The 16,743-nt window shown below is 37.0% G+C and overlaps 1 protein-coding gene across 2 annotated transcripts in view; it reads left to right on the top strand.

The window, feature by feature from the left end:
* Positions 1-16,743, top strand: part of klhl29 (kelch-like family member 29) — a 379,680-nt gene that overhangs the window by 353,198 nt on the left and 9,739 nt on the right. For both annotated transcript variants that reach the window (XM_087813067.1, XM_087813068.1), the window contains exon 14: positions 13,926-14,070. In XM_087813067.1, the coding sequence (XP_087669193.1) occupies positions 13,926-14,070 (145 nt within the window). The remainder of the gene's footprint in view (positions 1-13,925; positions 14,071-16,743) is intronic.

Raw genomic sequence — 16,743 nt, forward strand, 5'->3', positions numbered from 1 at the left:
CATACTAAGATAGCAAAAATATATATATTAAGAATGTCATAAATAATTGGAATTCAGTTATTTAAAATGGTAAACAATGATGGAAAAAATTATGAATTTCTATTTCGAAAATTCAGTTAATATGGTATGGTATAACATGCATTTGTCATTTGATTTTATTTGAGAATCAAACAAAAACAAACAACAATGTATGTATTTATATGAAAATTCAATACCATTTTAATTAAACTATCACACTTGTGAAAAGGAGTATTAACACGTAGTGATCGATCAAATACACTTTACATGACAACAATAAATTATATTTTTTATCTTATACTGTATTTATACGTAATTTACAAGTATATTTGTTAGTACTACCATTCAATGACCAATTCAGGGAGACAAACATAACTAAATATACAGTACAGCTGACTAAAATCAGCTGTACATGTTCTAAAAATACCTTTCGTCATCTCTTTCAAAACTCTTTTGTATCTTCTGAAAAGGAATAACAAGCAAATCTTCAAAGTGTGTTGAGAGTCACGTAGGTTGTGTTTTTAAAATGCTTCGTAATCCAGCATTTTGGAAAGACTTATCAGTCGCTCCTGTACAGTAGAGAAGGTAGTGAAATAAACCTCTTCCTCCTCTCAGCAAGTTTCACTCCAACACACGCCTGGACAGAGATGAGAAGTAAGCAAGACGTCGCGGTTATCGCTGCCATCTAAAGCTTAACACTCCGGGATGCTTTCACTTCAAGTGTTTCCGCGCGTCTGTGTCCAACTGCTGCGATAAGCCATTTCCAATTTACAGAGCTTACCGAGAGCCATGCTACTGGGAGGTCTTACATGTTCCAATAATTTACACATCTTGGATTTGGTTATTTATAGCCTCCGCATATTCTCGGGGGGGATTGTGATTGATGAGCCGCGGCCATATTTGCGGTTGTCATATCAGTAACATGTGTGACGCAGATGAGCAGTGTCAGCGCTAATGTGGATCCTTTTAATGTCGGAGAAATGTTTTCCTCCAGTTCTTTAATCTCAGAGTTTACTGGAAATAGAATCTGTGGCCTTCTTGCCTACGGAAATATAGTGAGTTTGACGTAAATATAATTCATAAATTAACTATTACTTTGTATGTGTAGCGCATTTCAATGCTTATTCAGCAGCCAAAGCGCTTTACAGTAAATTACGTAGTCACCCTTTCACACACACAATCACACACTGATGGGAGTAGGCTGCGACGCAGCACGCCAGCTCAACCATCAGGAGCAATCAGGGTATAGTGTCTTGCTCAGAGACACAACAACATAATCTTGTCCAGAGCTGGGATTGAACCGGCAACTTCACAGGCCCAATTCAAATCAATTCAATTTCTACTCATCCTCATGTCGACTGAAAGTTGGGATTTTTTTCAGAGTAATCTGTTTATTTTTGGAGTTGTAGGCAACAATGAATGTCCATATTACTGTTGCTAATGGAGTATTTTTTCTTCATCGTAAAAGAGACACTTAAAAATATCCAAGTACCTCCATACTGCTCGTTTGTAACGTCTATCTTGTATTGAAGCATCAAAATGAGGAATTGTTCAGTAAAAAAAAATCTATATTTTAGGCTTGTTTTTTGCGGAAGCTAAAAGGCTAACATGGGTACTCGCACTATATTACCCATGTTGTTTTTAGATTCTGCTACAAACACAATATAGACTTATTTAATTTCTTCTGGAACAATTCCTTATTTCGAGGCTTCAAAAGAAGATGGACTTTATAGGCGAGCAGTATGGAGGTATTTGGATGTTTGAATGATAAAGAAAATTGTGGTCTATTAGCAACTGTAATATGGACATAGATTTTTGCCTATAACTCCAAAAATGAACAGATCACTCGAAAATGAATAAAATTTGAATTCTGGGTGAACTACTGTATCACTAAAAACCACGTAATAATCACATTCTACTGTTTAGTAATAAAGGTAATCCAGAATATATGGTAATCTCAAATACAAAAGTAATTTATTAGGTAAAGTTATGTCCAATTTACTATATTCCCGATTGCAATGAGGCCACAGATTCTATTTCTAGTAAACCCTGAGATGTTTAATTTTTTACAATGTATCTTGTGAGTGCCTATATAAGCAATGCAATATAAAATGGACGTAACAGGTATTTGGATGTTTTTAAGTGTCTTTTTGGATGAAGATGAAAACAAAGACAACTGAGCTTCAGTTGCTACATTAAAATGAACATACATTTTTGTCTAAAGCTCTAATAAGGAACAGAATACTCCCAACCATTAGTCGACACGAGGGTGAGTAGAAAACGAGTTTGAATTTTGGGGGAACTACTTATTTAAGAGAAAACCCAAGACCATTATCAAGCTGTTTTTGTCCTGAATTTGCCTCTTCGTGATCATGGATAGTAAACCACAAACTATCTTATCTCTTGTAAGATTATTCAATAAAATAATCCCGTGTTCTGAAGCTTGTCAAGAGTGAACTTTGTGTCACAATATTCGTGTCGGAAATCATAATCCAACTGCTTTAGCCTTGACTTGTCATAGGAAGTTGTCCAAAGATTGGTTGTCCAATCTGTTTTACTACTTTCTATCCCTTCTTGCTACAGAAAAACAAAAACAAAAAAGTAGCATTAGATTGTGAAGTAGCCTGTGGTTTAAGTAAGGTTTCGTCTTCTTCTTTTTTTCAAGAGAAGAACCAGAGTCTTACGAACCATTTTTCTAAGCAAGACTGACTACAGGAAGTTTTCTTCAGGATTTTCACTTTTTTTCAGTTAAAAGCATTGTAAATTAACCATCAGCCTTACCATGTTTGTCCATTGTTTTGATACCATCCAGATTACTGGATTCAAGAACAAGTTTATAGAATCTTGATTTATGTAAAAAAAAAAAGTAAATTATGATTTAGGAAATCCTTATAAACTGCTTTTAAGCTTTTAAAAACATCTCAGATGCTTGATCTTGCATTCTTTATGTGCGATATTTACTTGACATTATGAAGGATTTCATCATATCCTCCCCAGGGAACCGATTTTTTTAAATTTAATTTGCGCCATAACCAAGGATAAATGTCTTAAATCCGCCAATATGACCTTTTACATCTCCAAACACGTCCCTCCTTGTAGCTCCAAAAAATGCTGTATAACTCATTCACTCATATGATGTCTCAATGGGTACGAGGAAGAGGGTTGTTTTTTTTTAACTTAATATCTGTGTGTATTGAGTATAGGATGAGTCAGTATAGAGAAGCGGCGTGTGTTGCCCTCCCGCTAATATTTTAGTCAAATCCCCTGAATGTGCATGACTGCAACACTAAAGAACTGGATGATACTGTTCTCCCGCCTCTGTGCAATAATAAACCGAGAGACACCTCTCACTCTGTCTGCCTTATTTTTCCCGAAAAGCTCAGCTTGTGAGCATTGTTGCACTCGCACTGTTGGCCTGAATATCCAAGCCTTTCCCCCGAAAAAAAAAGGTAAACAACACACTTTCATCTTTGAGGCAATAACCAAGCGAGGGGTTGTGAAAAGTCCATTTATTGTGCCAGAAATCCAATTTGTGATTTTCTTTGCACATGAACTCTAATTCCATCTAGGTGGCTCGACAAAGCGGCTTACCAGAGCGTTCCTGGCTCCTCACGTGGCCTCAAGTACTCTGTGAGGAAGCCATGATGGCAATTCTTCTGTGAACCCAAGGCTATGATACGCGGCTGGACGTCGAACTATCACATTGTTCTTGCAAGTCTGAAACTCTTTACATTTAAGGTTTTACAGATAAAAACCTTCAATTATTTCTTCAACCCATTCTAGATGTTGGGAAGGACTTTATACCGTCAGAGTGGTTTCAGAAATTGTTACTGTAAAACCATGTCTTCTTATCTGTAATAAAAAAGATAAGAAGACAGTGCCCTTCCTTCCAGTCCAGATCTTCATCTATTTTTTTCTTTACTGAAGAATCCAGGCTTTAGTTTGGTGTATTGATCGTGATATAAAAAATGGATCAAAAGGTTTCCGATCAACTTTACAAAGATAGGGTCATTTAAATTTTTTCAATCGAAACAAAAAAAATATAAAAAATGAAGACCCCAGAAATTAGAAATTATGAAGGATATTTTTGATAAATAGATAAAAACAATAATTAAAAGTCAATTAATTTGTTGATGTAAGTGTGTCTTAAATAGTTTTTGGACCTCTATTTTGTCATCAGTATGTATCTGTTTGTACATAACTATGTTTTCATTGAAATATTTACATTAGAAAGTGATATTAAGCCCCGCCAACTGAAAACACTTTGTTTTTCTGGAGATTAAATCTTGTTTACCATAACCACACCCACTCTGCAGTGATTGGTTAATCATTAATGTTTGTCACTCTGTGTAATTAATCCTGGAAGAGACTCATTGTATAAACAAAGCTGGGAGTGAAGCCATTATAATGTTATGATGCTCTCGTAACCTCTCGTTCGCCGAGATTTCAGACAGTGTAGAACTTGATAAAGTAATCAGTTCAAAACATGGTCATGTTTAGGAACTTACTGCAACTTGGAGAACATTTGAAACATGTGAGTGAGTCAAGAGAGTTGGGTTTGACATTAGTTTCACTTAAAGAATGTTTAAAAAAAGAAATAATGTTTGTTTAGTGATAGCGATTTTTTTGGTGCTAAAGTTTCAAAGTTATCAAAAAGGTACTGGTTATTTATTACAACTGGTGATTAAAGATGTTAATTGTTGGACTCACTTCAAACCTGGGCAACTTTTATATCAAATAATTGTGTTGGACAAAGGGAATTTCTTTAAAGTTATATAAAGAACAGATGGCTGAGGTTGGCACTGGAGGAGTCAAATCTCTTTAGTTGTAACAGGTCCAATAGAGTACTGGAAATGTGTCTGGTCATAGGGTCACAGGGACCCATGTTATGGGGTTGGATACCCCATGAACCAGGAGCAGCTTCCACAATTTACCTCACTTTATTCAGTACACACAACTAACCATTACAGGCACACCATTGAAGTTAAAGCTATAAATATATACTGTACATTCATATCCAAAGTCAAATTACTTTTATGTGACTCTTGTTTGAGCCAAACAGGAAGATATAATCGCGATGACTCATTCTCAGCAGCACCCAATGTCTTTTTAATCACAATTTACAGCTTTTGATTAACCCTAGTGGACGGGAATGACACAAATGGATATTTATATTTCAATAATCCCAACTCCTTCTTCTAAAAAAAGCTTTCTCATCATGTTAAAACCAGCTCCCGGTGTGTAGCAACCACAGATTGTATTTTTTTTAAAAGCCCCAAATTACATCTTGTTCAAATCTGCTGAATGGAGATGAGATTTTCACTGTCAATGGTTGAATGTTTGCACCAGAGGCCCGCAGGTCATTTGTGGGCCGTGAGATGATATTCTGCAGCCCTCCATAATATGTCTATGTTTTTATGCGGCTGAGCAAGGGAACTTTTCTTAAGCCCCGGCTGCTTAATACACTTGGTTTTTCTGGAGAGGAAATCTTGTTTACCATAACCACACCCACTCTGCTGCCGGTCAAGCATCGAGGTTTGTCACCGCACGTTATCAATCCCGGAAGTATCCACTTCATCCAAGGGACTCGTTGTGTAAACAAAGCGGGGTGTTATTACAGTTGGCTGGAGGAGCAGTAAAGCCATTATTACGTCATAATAGACTCTGCACTCGTAACCTCTCGTTTGCCGAGATTTCAGATGGGGAAGAATTTTAAAGTATATAAAGTTACAAGTTGCAAACAAGATCATGATGAGTAACTTCCTGCATCTTGGAGAGGAAGACATTTGAAACATGTGAGTCAGGAGAGTTGGGTTTTCACATTAGTTGACCTTTAAATAAAAATAAAAAAAACATTTCACTTGGAATTTGAACTAGATACTCCCCAATTTTGAAGTTACACATCCCCAAAGGGGTGGACCAGTCTTGACAAAAATTGACCTCCTGTGGCCCCCCGAGCCACTTCTTTATGCTGATTTTAGCTGAACTCCTCGTTCACTTTCATATGTTCCGTTCAATTCCAATAAAGGGAAGAATATTTCTTTCAATAATCTATAAATGTTCGACATTTAATCATTTCCTCGACTGTACCCTTTAAAAGTCACAAACGGTCGCACACCTGTTTAATAGTACACACACACACACACACACACACACACACACACACACACACACACACACACACACACACACACACACACACACACACATTCATCAACCTGGCCTCCCCACTGACGGGCAGGTCAGCATCGACTCGTTGACTCATGCGCGCCGGGAGCAGAGTCGCGGCGTCCAGACTGTGTTCTATTGGGAAATTGACCGCCGGACTATTACTGGCAGAGATGATGTAGTCGTGGAACGCGTGAGCTGCTCGCCGAGGAGAAGGAAGAGAGGTGACAACACTCTATAGGGTTCCTATAGCTTCCTAATTAGAGATTCAGCTTCTCATCTCCTTCACAAAGACACTTCTTCCCCCCTTCTTTTCTCCATCATACAAAATTAAAGTGTGTCATCTTCTACGGCTCCTCTTAGTTTCCTCACGCCACATGAAAGGACAATGTTTTCTGCCGCTCCAATTGCGATAGTAATTTTAGCCTCCTTCGCTTTTTTTTCTGCTCTGGGAATGAAGACTATAGAGAGTCTACTTGAAGACGGGAATGTCTGTTATTCTTCCCAACACACTTAGAGGCAAACAACACTTTTAGCTTCGGAACTGTTGCAGGAATGAGAATCAGGATTTCTACGTTTTAGGACATGGGGAAAAAATATCTATTCAAGCAGACCTGAGGGCCACAAGCGACCCCTCTCATGCATCGATAGGGCCCTCATGAGGTCACAGTAAATATATATATATAATTTATTTTTGTGGACTTCTCCCTTTTATTTCCCACTCCATTTTGTGTTAATCATTCCCACAGCTTTTAAAAGCTGCACTAAGTAACATTTAAAATTAAAAAAAATATAAATATTTTCCCTTTTCAATTCCAATGATTGGTTATTAATTATTTTTAAGTTGCTTTTAACTATATAATTGTGTCTGGATGACCCACACAAAAGGGTGTGTGTATGTGTGTCAATGTGACCACCAAACTGCATTGTTACATTGGTCAGAGACAGTATTTCCATATCAAGTTCCATTTTTCCAGTTGTATAACTAGGGGGAGCCAGAAACAACATTTTTAATCGCACATATTTGGCCTTTAATAGTAATAATTAAATAATAAAGTAAATTGTAGTTTATGAGCAAATGTTCTAAATGGTTGTTCCCCTTATCATAAACTAAAGAAAAAAAGAATATCATGTAATGTCTTTTAATATTGCGACTGCAATCCTCGTTTTTATATTTTCCAAATGAATAGAATATTCACAACTTTACAGTGAATGTTAAAATAGATATCTATGAATTAAATATCATCAGATTAAAAAGGGAAAAACTAGAAATTACCTTATGAACCTTAAGACTAAGATCTGCAGAGGAAGTTGCTGAAGAAGACCAGACTAAACCGCAATATTTGCATCATAATCAATGAATTTGTTCTCTAACATTTCTTATAATTTGTGTAGCTCTTGCAAGAGGGACATGGTGGAAAACCAAGCCTGGTTTACACAGATCTACTCAGTAATGAAAGAATAAGCTGTGGTCATGTTTTGGTGTAGAATGGAACATACACAATATTAGCTAAACAATCTTTGAGCTCTAGTTCTACACTGACCTCAAGCACTATGTGTTTAGAGAGAAGTGGGAGTGTTTGTCTTTGGCGTTGACTGACAGGCCGGTGATATGTTTGTTTTGCGAATCAAAGAAAATAGACGCGGGAGTCCGAGGTAAAATTGAGATGTTTGCTTAGAGAACCACCATAAATTTCATCATGTCGGCGGTCCCGACTGGCGCCCTGAGGGATTCCCGGATTCCTGCTAAGCTGTTTTATCAGGGTGCGAGAGGATGCGTCGGCCCATGTTGCCTCGCAGGCACAGCTGTACTTTTATTACCGCTGCTGTGTTAAATCCTTGTTTGCCTTCTTTTTCCTCCGACGGCATTTATAATAGAGCATGCGGTCAGTTGTTGATTCTTGGCGGGGAATTACACCCTCTGAAAACGGGAGTCCAGCGGAATCCACCGTGAGAAATCGATATCAGACGGCAGAGTGAGAAAGTTTTTAGTGGCGGGGATGGCTGCTGTGTAATGTTTATAGCTCTATCTGTGAGTCAACATTTAATGCTCAGTAGAACAGCAGTGATGTAAAGAAACACAGAGTTGTGCATTCAAGCGATGATTTACACCACATCGGTTGCACAGTCCTTTTTTTTTGCTTTGTTTGGAAACAGGAGAAACAAGTTAAGTTTGATTGGTTGACGATATTTCTCTTTTTTTGAGACTCACTTTAAAGAGCCTGCTGGAAAAAATGGTTGAGTCTTCTCAACAACTTTCCCACTTTGAGGTTTGTAAGCGGGGGTCAAAACACTAAAACACATTTTAAAATTGACTTTCATGAGAAACTCTCCAGAGAGTTTTTTGGTGGGGACTAAAAAGGCGAATAAATGACGTGTTACCAAAAGAAAAAAGTGGGGCGTCAGTACACCATCTGGGAAATCTGCGTGATCCAGAAACTCATGCGCAATAGTCTGTTTTGAGTCACCATATTTTTATGGCAAAGCATAACGTAGTACTGTATAATAATGTCAGTTCATGATCTGGATTATCATCAGAAATCCATTTGTATGCATGTGTGTAGAATTGAAAAACATTATATTCCTCTTATCATTCATAAAATCCTTGCTTTCAGACTGAAGAGATGCTATGACACCAGTTATATTAATACGTTTTAACGCTACACTTTTGTCCGGATCTGGTTGCCGTGAAAACGAAACAGGCCGTTGCACATGCGTTCCTGGATCGCGCAGATTTCCCAGATGGTGTACTGATGGGGGGAATAATCACATTGTGGTTAGTTCACAATGTTGCAGTCTGTTGCATGTCTCTGATTCAAGCTTGTATTGAAGTTTGTTTTGCAAAGATGTGAACCAAAAATAATGGATTTGGTCCTCGATCTCTCATTGAAATAGGATGTTGGGAACATATTTTAGATCAAAGTGCAGGAAACCAAAGAAACTCAAGATGGTTAAAAAAGTCCAGTTGTCAAGTTATTGATTCCTAACCATTTCCATCATGGCCCATTTTTTAAATCACAGATGGACCACAGCACAGGTAATGGCTCAGCTTCTTCGCCCGTCCAAAAAGCCAAGGGCCACTTCCAGAGCACTGTACTTTTAACAACGTTTTTTTTTTTTTTTTTTTTTTTTGTGGCAGGGTAAGAACTTGTCGATTCAGTGTCTCCTCTATCTTTTCTTATAATTCTACCTATACATCAACTAACTTTAGTTTTAATAATTTGACAGCCCACTTGCAATATCATAGTTCAAACAACAAGTTGGGAATCACTGGAATCACATCTTTGCAAAAACAAGTGGACAAAATGAACTGTAAAGCAAGGATTTTGGTTGTGTTAATGAAGATCTTGACAGGGAACAGTTCCTTCTATGCTGATGACAAGCAGCAATTCCTAGCTGAAATAAATGTGGGTCAGCCAATGGTAGAAACGGAGGTGGAACAGTGTTTCTTTTTGAGAGCCTCATACACACAGAAATCATACTTTTGGGAAAATAATTTGACAGCCCAGTACCTGCAGTACCTTATGCAGTACCAGTCGGATCTCAGGTTGGGAATATCTGGTCTAATGAGCGTTCGAGCAGATGGTCAACTACAAAAACAAGTTAACAAATTTTACTGTAACACTGAGGTTTGTGTCAATAAAGATATTGTTAAGGAAGAGTTTCCATCTATGCTGAAGACAAACAACAATTCTTCATTATAAGAAAAACGGTCAGTCGTGGTAGATTTGTGACATGAAACCGCAGAGAGCATCTTGGACTGTGCTGCGAAAGCAGCCTTTACTCAAGAACCATATTATACGTAGGTCGTTAAAGTCCAACAATAACAACATGTGTCTCTTTGGCAAGCTGCTCAGTGTGGTAGCAGGTAAATAGATAAATCCATGAATAAATTCCTCGCTCTCGTTTCTTTCTATGGTTTTATTTCTGCAGACAAATGCTTGTTTACAGCGCTGAAGGCCCACCTTCGTGGCCAGCGAGGAGTCGAGGGGATGGAAGTAAGAGCACAGGAGTGTTGTTAAAAACCCAGCGTTAGTCCTCGGGAGACTCGCCAAATGAGAATGTGATTTACCTGCTTGCATCTCCAAGTACTCAAAGGGAAAGAGGGGGCACAGGAAGTGCTTTTTTCTCCCCCCCCCCCACCCCACCATCCTCAGAGAGCACGGTCTTATTATTCTGCCTACGGTGTTGCAGAGAAATGAGCGTTCAGTGTTGATGGGACATAACACCCAACATCATGTCGACGCACTAAAGCTAGCGTGCGCACTGACGCCTGGGGAGAGTGGCAGCAGCATATCAATGAGACAAAAGCAGCAAATAAACGTGTCGGGCGGGGACGTGAGGAGAGGTAACGCATCTCTGGAGACCACATGTGGTCATTAAAGACAAAGAGCCCAAATATCCAGTTTCAAAAGCGTATAGCACATGATTGTTCCGTCCATAGATGGGATTGGTTTTGAATCCAGAAATAGGTTGAATGATATTTTGATAGGACAAGACCATGTACAAGTTGAAAGGTTCAAACTGTCGAAGCGAATAAACCATAGTAAAAAACAAACACCGAAACATGCAGACTCTTCTTAGATGGGGAGGGTCCTGGTCCTTTTCCTGGCGTTACCCTTATGAATATAAGGGAGACCATGATTGTTGGTCTTGTGTTGGTCTCATCAGTCAATGGGCTTTGTCTTGACCTTAATCTTGATCTTGACCTTGATCTTTATAGTCTACAGTCTATGGTCTTGGTATTGTCTTGATATGACAGTCTTTGGTCCTGTCTTTATCTCAATGGCCTTATACTTTCGGTTTATGGTCTTAGTCTTTACAGTCTTGTTCCCTTGTTCTATGGTCTTGTTCACGACAGTCTTATGCTCTTGGTCTATGGTCTTGTTTTTGATGGTCTTATGCTCTTGGTCTTTGTTTTTAGTATTAAAGTTTTTCTGCTCTTAGTATATTTTCTTGGTCTATGACCTTGGTCTCAATGGTCTTGGTCTCGATGTTATTGGTCTCTTCCGGTCTTATGCTCTTGGTCTATTTTCTTGGTCTATGGACTTGGTCTCAATGGTCTTGGTCTCGATGGTCTTGGTCTCAATGATTTTGTGCTCTTGGTCTATTTTCTCAGTCTCAACAGTCTTATGCTCTTAGTCTATGGCATTGGTCTCAATGGTCTTGTTCTCGATTGTCTTGGTCTTGATGGTCTTATGCTCTTGGTCTATGGTCTTGTTCTTGATGTTCTTATGCTCTTGGTGTATGGTTTTGGTCTCAATGATTTTATGCTCTTGGTCTATTTTCTTGGTCTTGGTCTTGACAGTCTTATGCTCCTGGTCTATGGTCTTGGTCTCGACAGTCTTCTGCTCTTGATATTGGTCTTGACGGCCCATGGTCTTGGTCTCTAGTTCATCTAGAATGTCATGAAAATCGACTCCACCATAATGCCAACGTCCTTCAACTCCAGCAACTCATTGTGATATTTGTGAGGATAACAAAGTTCTTGTTGACTCTAAAGGTCACCATAATCTTTCAATAACATGCATTTAACCCCACCAGCTCTATAATATTAGAACCCCTTATGGACACTCGCAGGGGACAGAAACGGCAGGAAGACCAAGTTGTTTTCCTTCTGATCCCGAGAAGAAAGATGTGACACAGTGTGACTCATTCTGAGAATGTCAGAAGCAGAAGCCCCTCCACCCCTTCAGAGCAACCTGTTAATTAAACATGTCAGACTGCTCTGTGTCAGAGAAGAGACACAGCCTTCTCCGCATGAACTTCCTCCGCCATTAGTACATCACATGGGCTTTTCATCGTCCTGTTTTCCTGCTGCCAATCAGCGTCTCCTTTCTGTGTGAGGATGGAGACCGAGAGCAGTTAGAGGTCTGCTGGCGTGTGCATTAGCCATGTATAATTACTGGAGGTTGGAGGTGTGTGAGTTGCTTTTCAGCGAGTCTATTAAAATCGGATTATTTAGTTCATTTTGTCACACAAAGGCACACATACCTGTTCTCTCGCAGGGGCCACAACAAAAGAACAGCAAAACAATTATTAGCAATTTTAGACTCTTTATTTAGAAGAAACAAGCGGAAATAACTTGGGTTGTGCAGGTTGGGTGGAAATGAAAGTACATTCAGGTGAATTATTAGTGTTACAATAGCAGGAAGAAGTGATATATGAATTTATTATGGTATACATTACATTAATATTCAATTAAATTAGATGTTTAATCTTTCATGAGGCTTTTGCAACCCTTTTCGCCCCCTTCCATATAACTAAAAGATTTCAAATTGTGTAAATCTACCTTACATATGGTTTCAACTGAAACAAAATTGGGACATACATTTTCATGGGGGTCTTTAGTCCCCCCTTGTGCCCTCTTTCCACATGATGAAATGACTTTCGGTGGTAAAACCTTAACTGAGAGTTCAGTTATCTACATGCATATTTTCCAGCTGTTGTCTTCATCAAAATTTGATCTATATGAATTTTCATGGGGGTCTTTGCCCCCCTTTCAAACCCCTTACGATTAAAAAGTTGCTTAAATCTTCTGGAAATCAACCTTATAGTATGTAATACATGTAGTTTAACCCCTAAACCTGCACGGTACATTGGAACATTTTTTTTTTCCATGCGGTCTTTTGCCCACCTTACAATTAGTAGCTGAAATAATGTTATTCTCTCTTACATAGCGGTTAATATATAGAGTTATCATTTTCTAATAATTGAAAGTATATGAATTTCCCTGTGGTCTTCTGCCCCCCTTGTCCTGATCAATGACCTGATCAAGTTGTCTCCCCCACCCCCCCTGAAACCTTCAATAAGAGGTCAGTGGACTACATGATAATTTTCCATAGATATATTTGAATATACATAGGGTCTTTTGCCCCTTTTTTCCCCCTTACAATGTATGACAATGCAGCTGCAATCCTGGATATCTTCACTTACATAGTATTTAATACATATAGTTTTAATTTTATTTTTAAAATCTTTGCATTTAAAGTTTCATGGGGGTTTTTGCCCCCTTTTCCTTGACTTAATGGTATTGCCCACGTCCCTGCAACCTTCAGTGATAGACTGTTAGTCGTCATGATCATTTTGCTCAAGTGGTTTTGGACTCTATAAGACTTTAAGATCATAAATAGACCTCCTTTTTTTATGAAAAAAATCTAAAGTAATTTCAACCAGAAAATCCTAACCAGTGGTTTTGACATTTTCTTGCACTTAAAAAAAAGGCTAAAACTTGTCACTAGACCTTGTTGTGTACTTGAACTGAAACACGGCATAGCTTTCGTCGCACCTGTTGACTCAAGTGTCGCTCTCACGCCGGCGCCTTTGTTCTCATGCAAGTCGCTGCGAACGCAACCGTGAATCATCGCGACTTAGCTAACTTCTTTACGCCGCCGTCGAGCCCCCGACATATTTCCGAGCGCAACCCAATAACGCCGGGTGATTTATGAACTCCATCTTTCACTGGTTTTTCCCCCCCATTCTTCCTCCTTTTCTATCCTTTTCTAAAGCAATCTGGAGAACGCCGCAGCTGTAGAGTGATAAGCAGAATGTTGATGATTGTTGCGTCGAGACCCTGGGACGGCAGAAAATGAAGAAAAAAAAAATCCAAACAACAAATTGATGCCGTTATGCTGAATGGAAATTTCTGCTGTGTGTGAGAATGACATGCGAACAATAGCGCTAGTGTTTCGCTTTAACAAAAAAAATCCGTCCTTGTGTTTCCTTCTCTCCGTCTGTAGATAACAAATACGCCCCTGCAGTGAGTCTAAATGGGTTCATATTCATCCTGGGAGGAGCGTACGCCCGAGCCACCACCATCTACGACCCAGACAAAGGCAACATCAAGGCCGGGCCCAACATGAATCACTCCAGACAGTTCTGCAGGTGAGACCGTTCATTACGTCTAAGTGTGCATTTATAGCCAAACAATTCACTTCTACTATGGATTCACGAGTCATCGTGACAAGTGCAGGGAGCAACTTGATGTTTTTCAGTTATTTATGGAGTTTTTCTTGGATCAAAAGTTGGCGTGGAACGCTTTTTTAATAACGATATAACCAATATTATTATCAATAAATAATTATCACAGTTCAATTTTAGTCCTACTCATATATAAAATAAATATTTAAATTTTAAGAATGAAGATACATCTGAAAAAATATATATACCTGCAATTTAGCACATAACAAAATGTAAGGATAACATGTAGGAATTGCCTTTATTATATTATATATATATATATATTAAAATATATATATATATACTGTACATCAAATATTTATTTTAAATAATAGAAACAGAAGATGAATGTTTAAATTTTATTAAACTCTGCACATAAACAAAACAAAACTTATAGAGAATATAATTTAAATATATATTATACTAAAACTAAATAAGAAAACTTTTTTTACATCATACAAAAATGCATTTTTATTTGTATTTTTTAGTGGGCACGCATACAATAAAAAACATGTTAAAAAACACTACATATATTTTAAATAATACAAAAATAAGATGAATGATTTAATATTTAAATTGAAATCTTAAAAAAATACCATGTAGAATTGTAGTAATACAATATAATAATAATATATTTTATACTTTTTTTTAATTTCTATTAAATAGATTTAAAAAAAGAAAATAATAATAATAGAAAAAGAAGATACATGTTTGACTTTGACTTTAAAAAAATTCCATGTTAAAAATATATATTATACAACAAATATGTGTATAAATGTATAGATATTTAATATAAAAAATAAATAAATATACCGGTATATATATATATATATATATATATATATATATATAAATATGTATATATATATATATATATATATAATATAATATTAAAGTATAAATAAATTACGTGTTTGATTTTGATTTAACTTGCAGAACCAAAAAAAAAGAATCATGTAGAAAATGAATTCAAAATATTTATTTTACAAAAAATAATTAATTACAAATTTATATTTTAAATTACACAAGTAAAAAAAAAGGTTTCCTTTTAGATTATATGATGTTAAAAATGACCATCGTAATTATATTTTAAATAATACTACTTAATTTTATTTTGATTTAACTTTCAAAAACATTTTGCAACTTAAAAGAAACCCAGAATAAATGCAGCATTCTGTATAATTTTATTTTTTGAGACTTAAAAAAAACAGTCTTTTACAAATGTTCACAACATTAATTTGCGTCCCCATGATCCATCGGATATCATACTTTAGTTTTCCGACATTATTTCCCATTTTCAGAGACGTTCATTTTTGGCCCTTTTTTTTACAAGTTTGACTGGTTAAAATAGGTCAAATTCTACCTTTTTTCAAGCCTTCAAAAAACAACATTTTAAGTTTTTAGGCAACAATTTTCTGCGCTCACATGGTGCGTCTGATATCATACTTAAGTATTCCGACCTTTTTTTTCATTTTCGGACACCTCAATTTTTGCCCATTTTTTAAAGTTTGAGTGAAAAAAATCGGTCAAAATAGACCTTTTTTCGAGCCTCAAAAAAAACACATTTTAAGCATTTAGGCAACAATTTTATGCGCTCACATGGTGCTTCTGATATCATACTTAAGTATTCCGACCTTTTTTTCCATTTTCAGACCCGTCGATTTTTGCCCATTTTATAAAGTTTGAGCGAAAAAAATCGGTCGAAATAGACCTTTTTTCGAGCCTTCAATAAACAACATTTCAAGCATTTAGGCAACAATTTTCTGCGCTCACATGGTGCGTCTGATATCATACTTAAGTATTCCGACCTTTTTTTTCATTTTCGGACACGTCGATTTTTGCCCATTTTTTTAAGTTTGAGTGAAAAAAATCAGTCGAAATAGACCTTATTTCGAGCCTCCAAAAAACAACATTTTAAGCTTTAAGGCAACAATTTTCTGCGCTCACATGGTGCGTCTGATATCATACTTAAGTATTCCGACCTTTTTTTCCATTTTCGGACACCCCGATTTTTGCCCATTTTTTAAAGTTTGAGTGAAAAAAATCGGTCGAAATAGACCTTTTTTCGAGCCTCCAAAAAACAACATTTTAAGCATTTAGGCAACAATTTTATGCGCTCACTTGGTGCGTCTGATATCATACTTAAGTATTGCGATCTTTTTTTTCATTTTCGGACACGTCGATTTTTGCCCATTTTATAAAGTTTGAGTGAAAAAAATCGGTCGAAATAGACCTTTTTTCGAGCCTCCAAAAAACAACATTTTAAGCATTTAGGCAACAATTGTATGCGCTCACATGGTGCGTCTGATATCATACTTAAGTTTTCCGACCTTTTTTTTCATTTTCGGACACGTCGATTTTTGCCCATTTTTAAAGTTTGAGTGAAAAAAATCGGTCGAAATAGACCTTTTTTCGAGCCTTCAATAAACAACATTTCAAGCCTTTAGGCAACAATTTTCTGCGCTCACATGGTGCGTCTGATATCATACTTAAGTATTCCGACCTTTTTTTCCATTTTCGGACATGTCGATTTTTGCCCATTTTTTAAAGTTTGAGTGAAAAAAATCGGTCGAAATAGACCTTTTTTCGAGCCTAAAA

Source organism: Callionymus lyra, chromosome 17, assembly GCF_982586985.1.
Source record: "Callionymus lyra chromosome 17, fCalLyr1.hap1.1, whole genome shotgun sequence".
NCBI classification, from domain to species: Eukaryota; Metazoa; Chordata; class Actinopteri; order Syngnathiformes; family Callionymidae; genus Callionymus; species Callionymus lyra.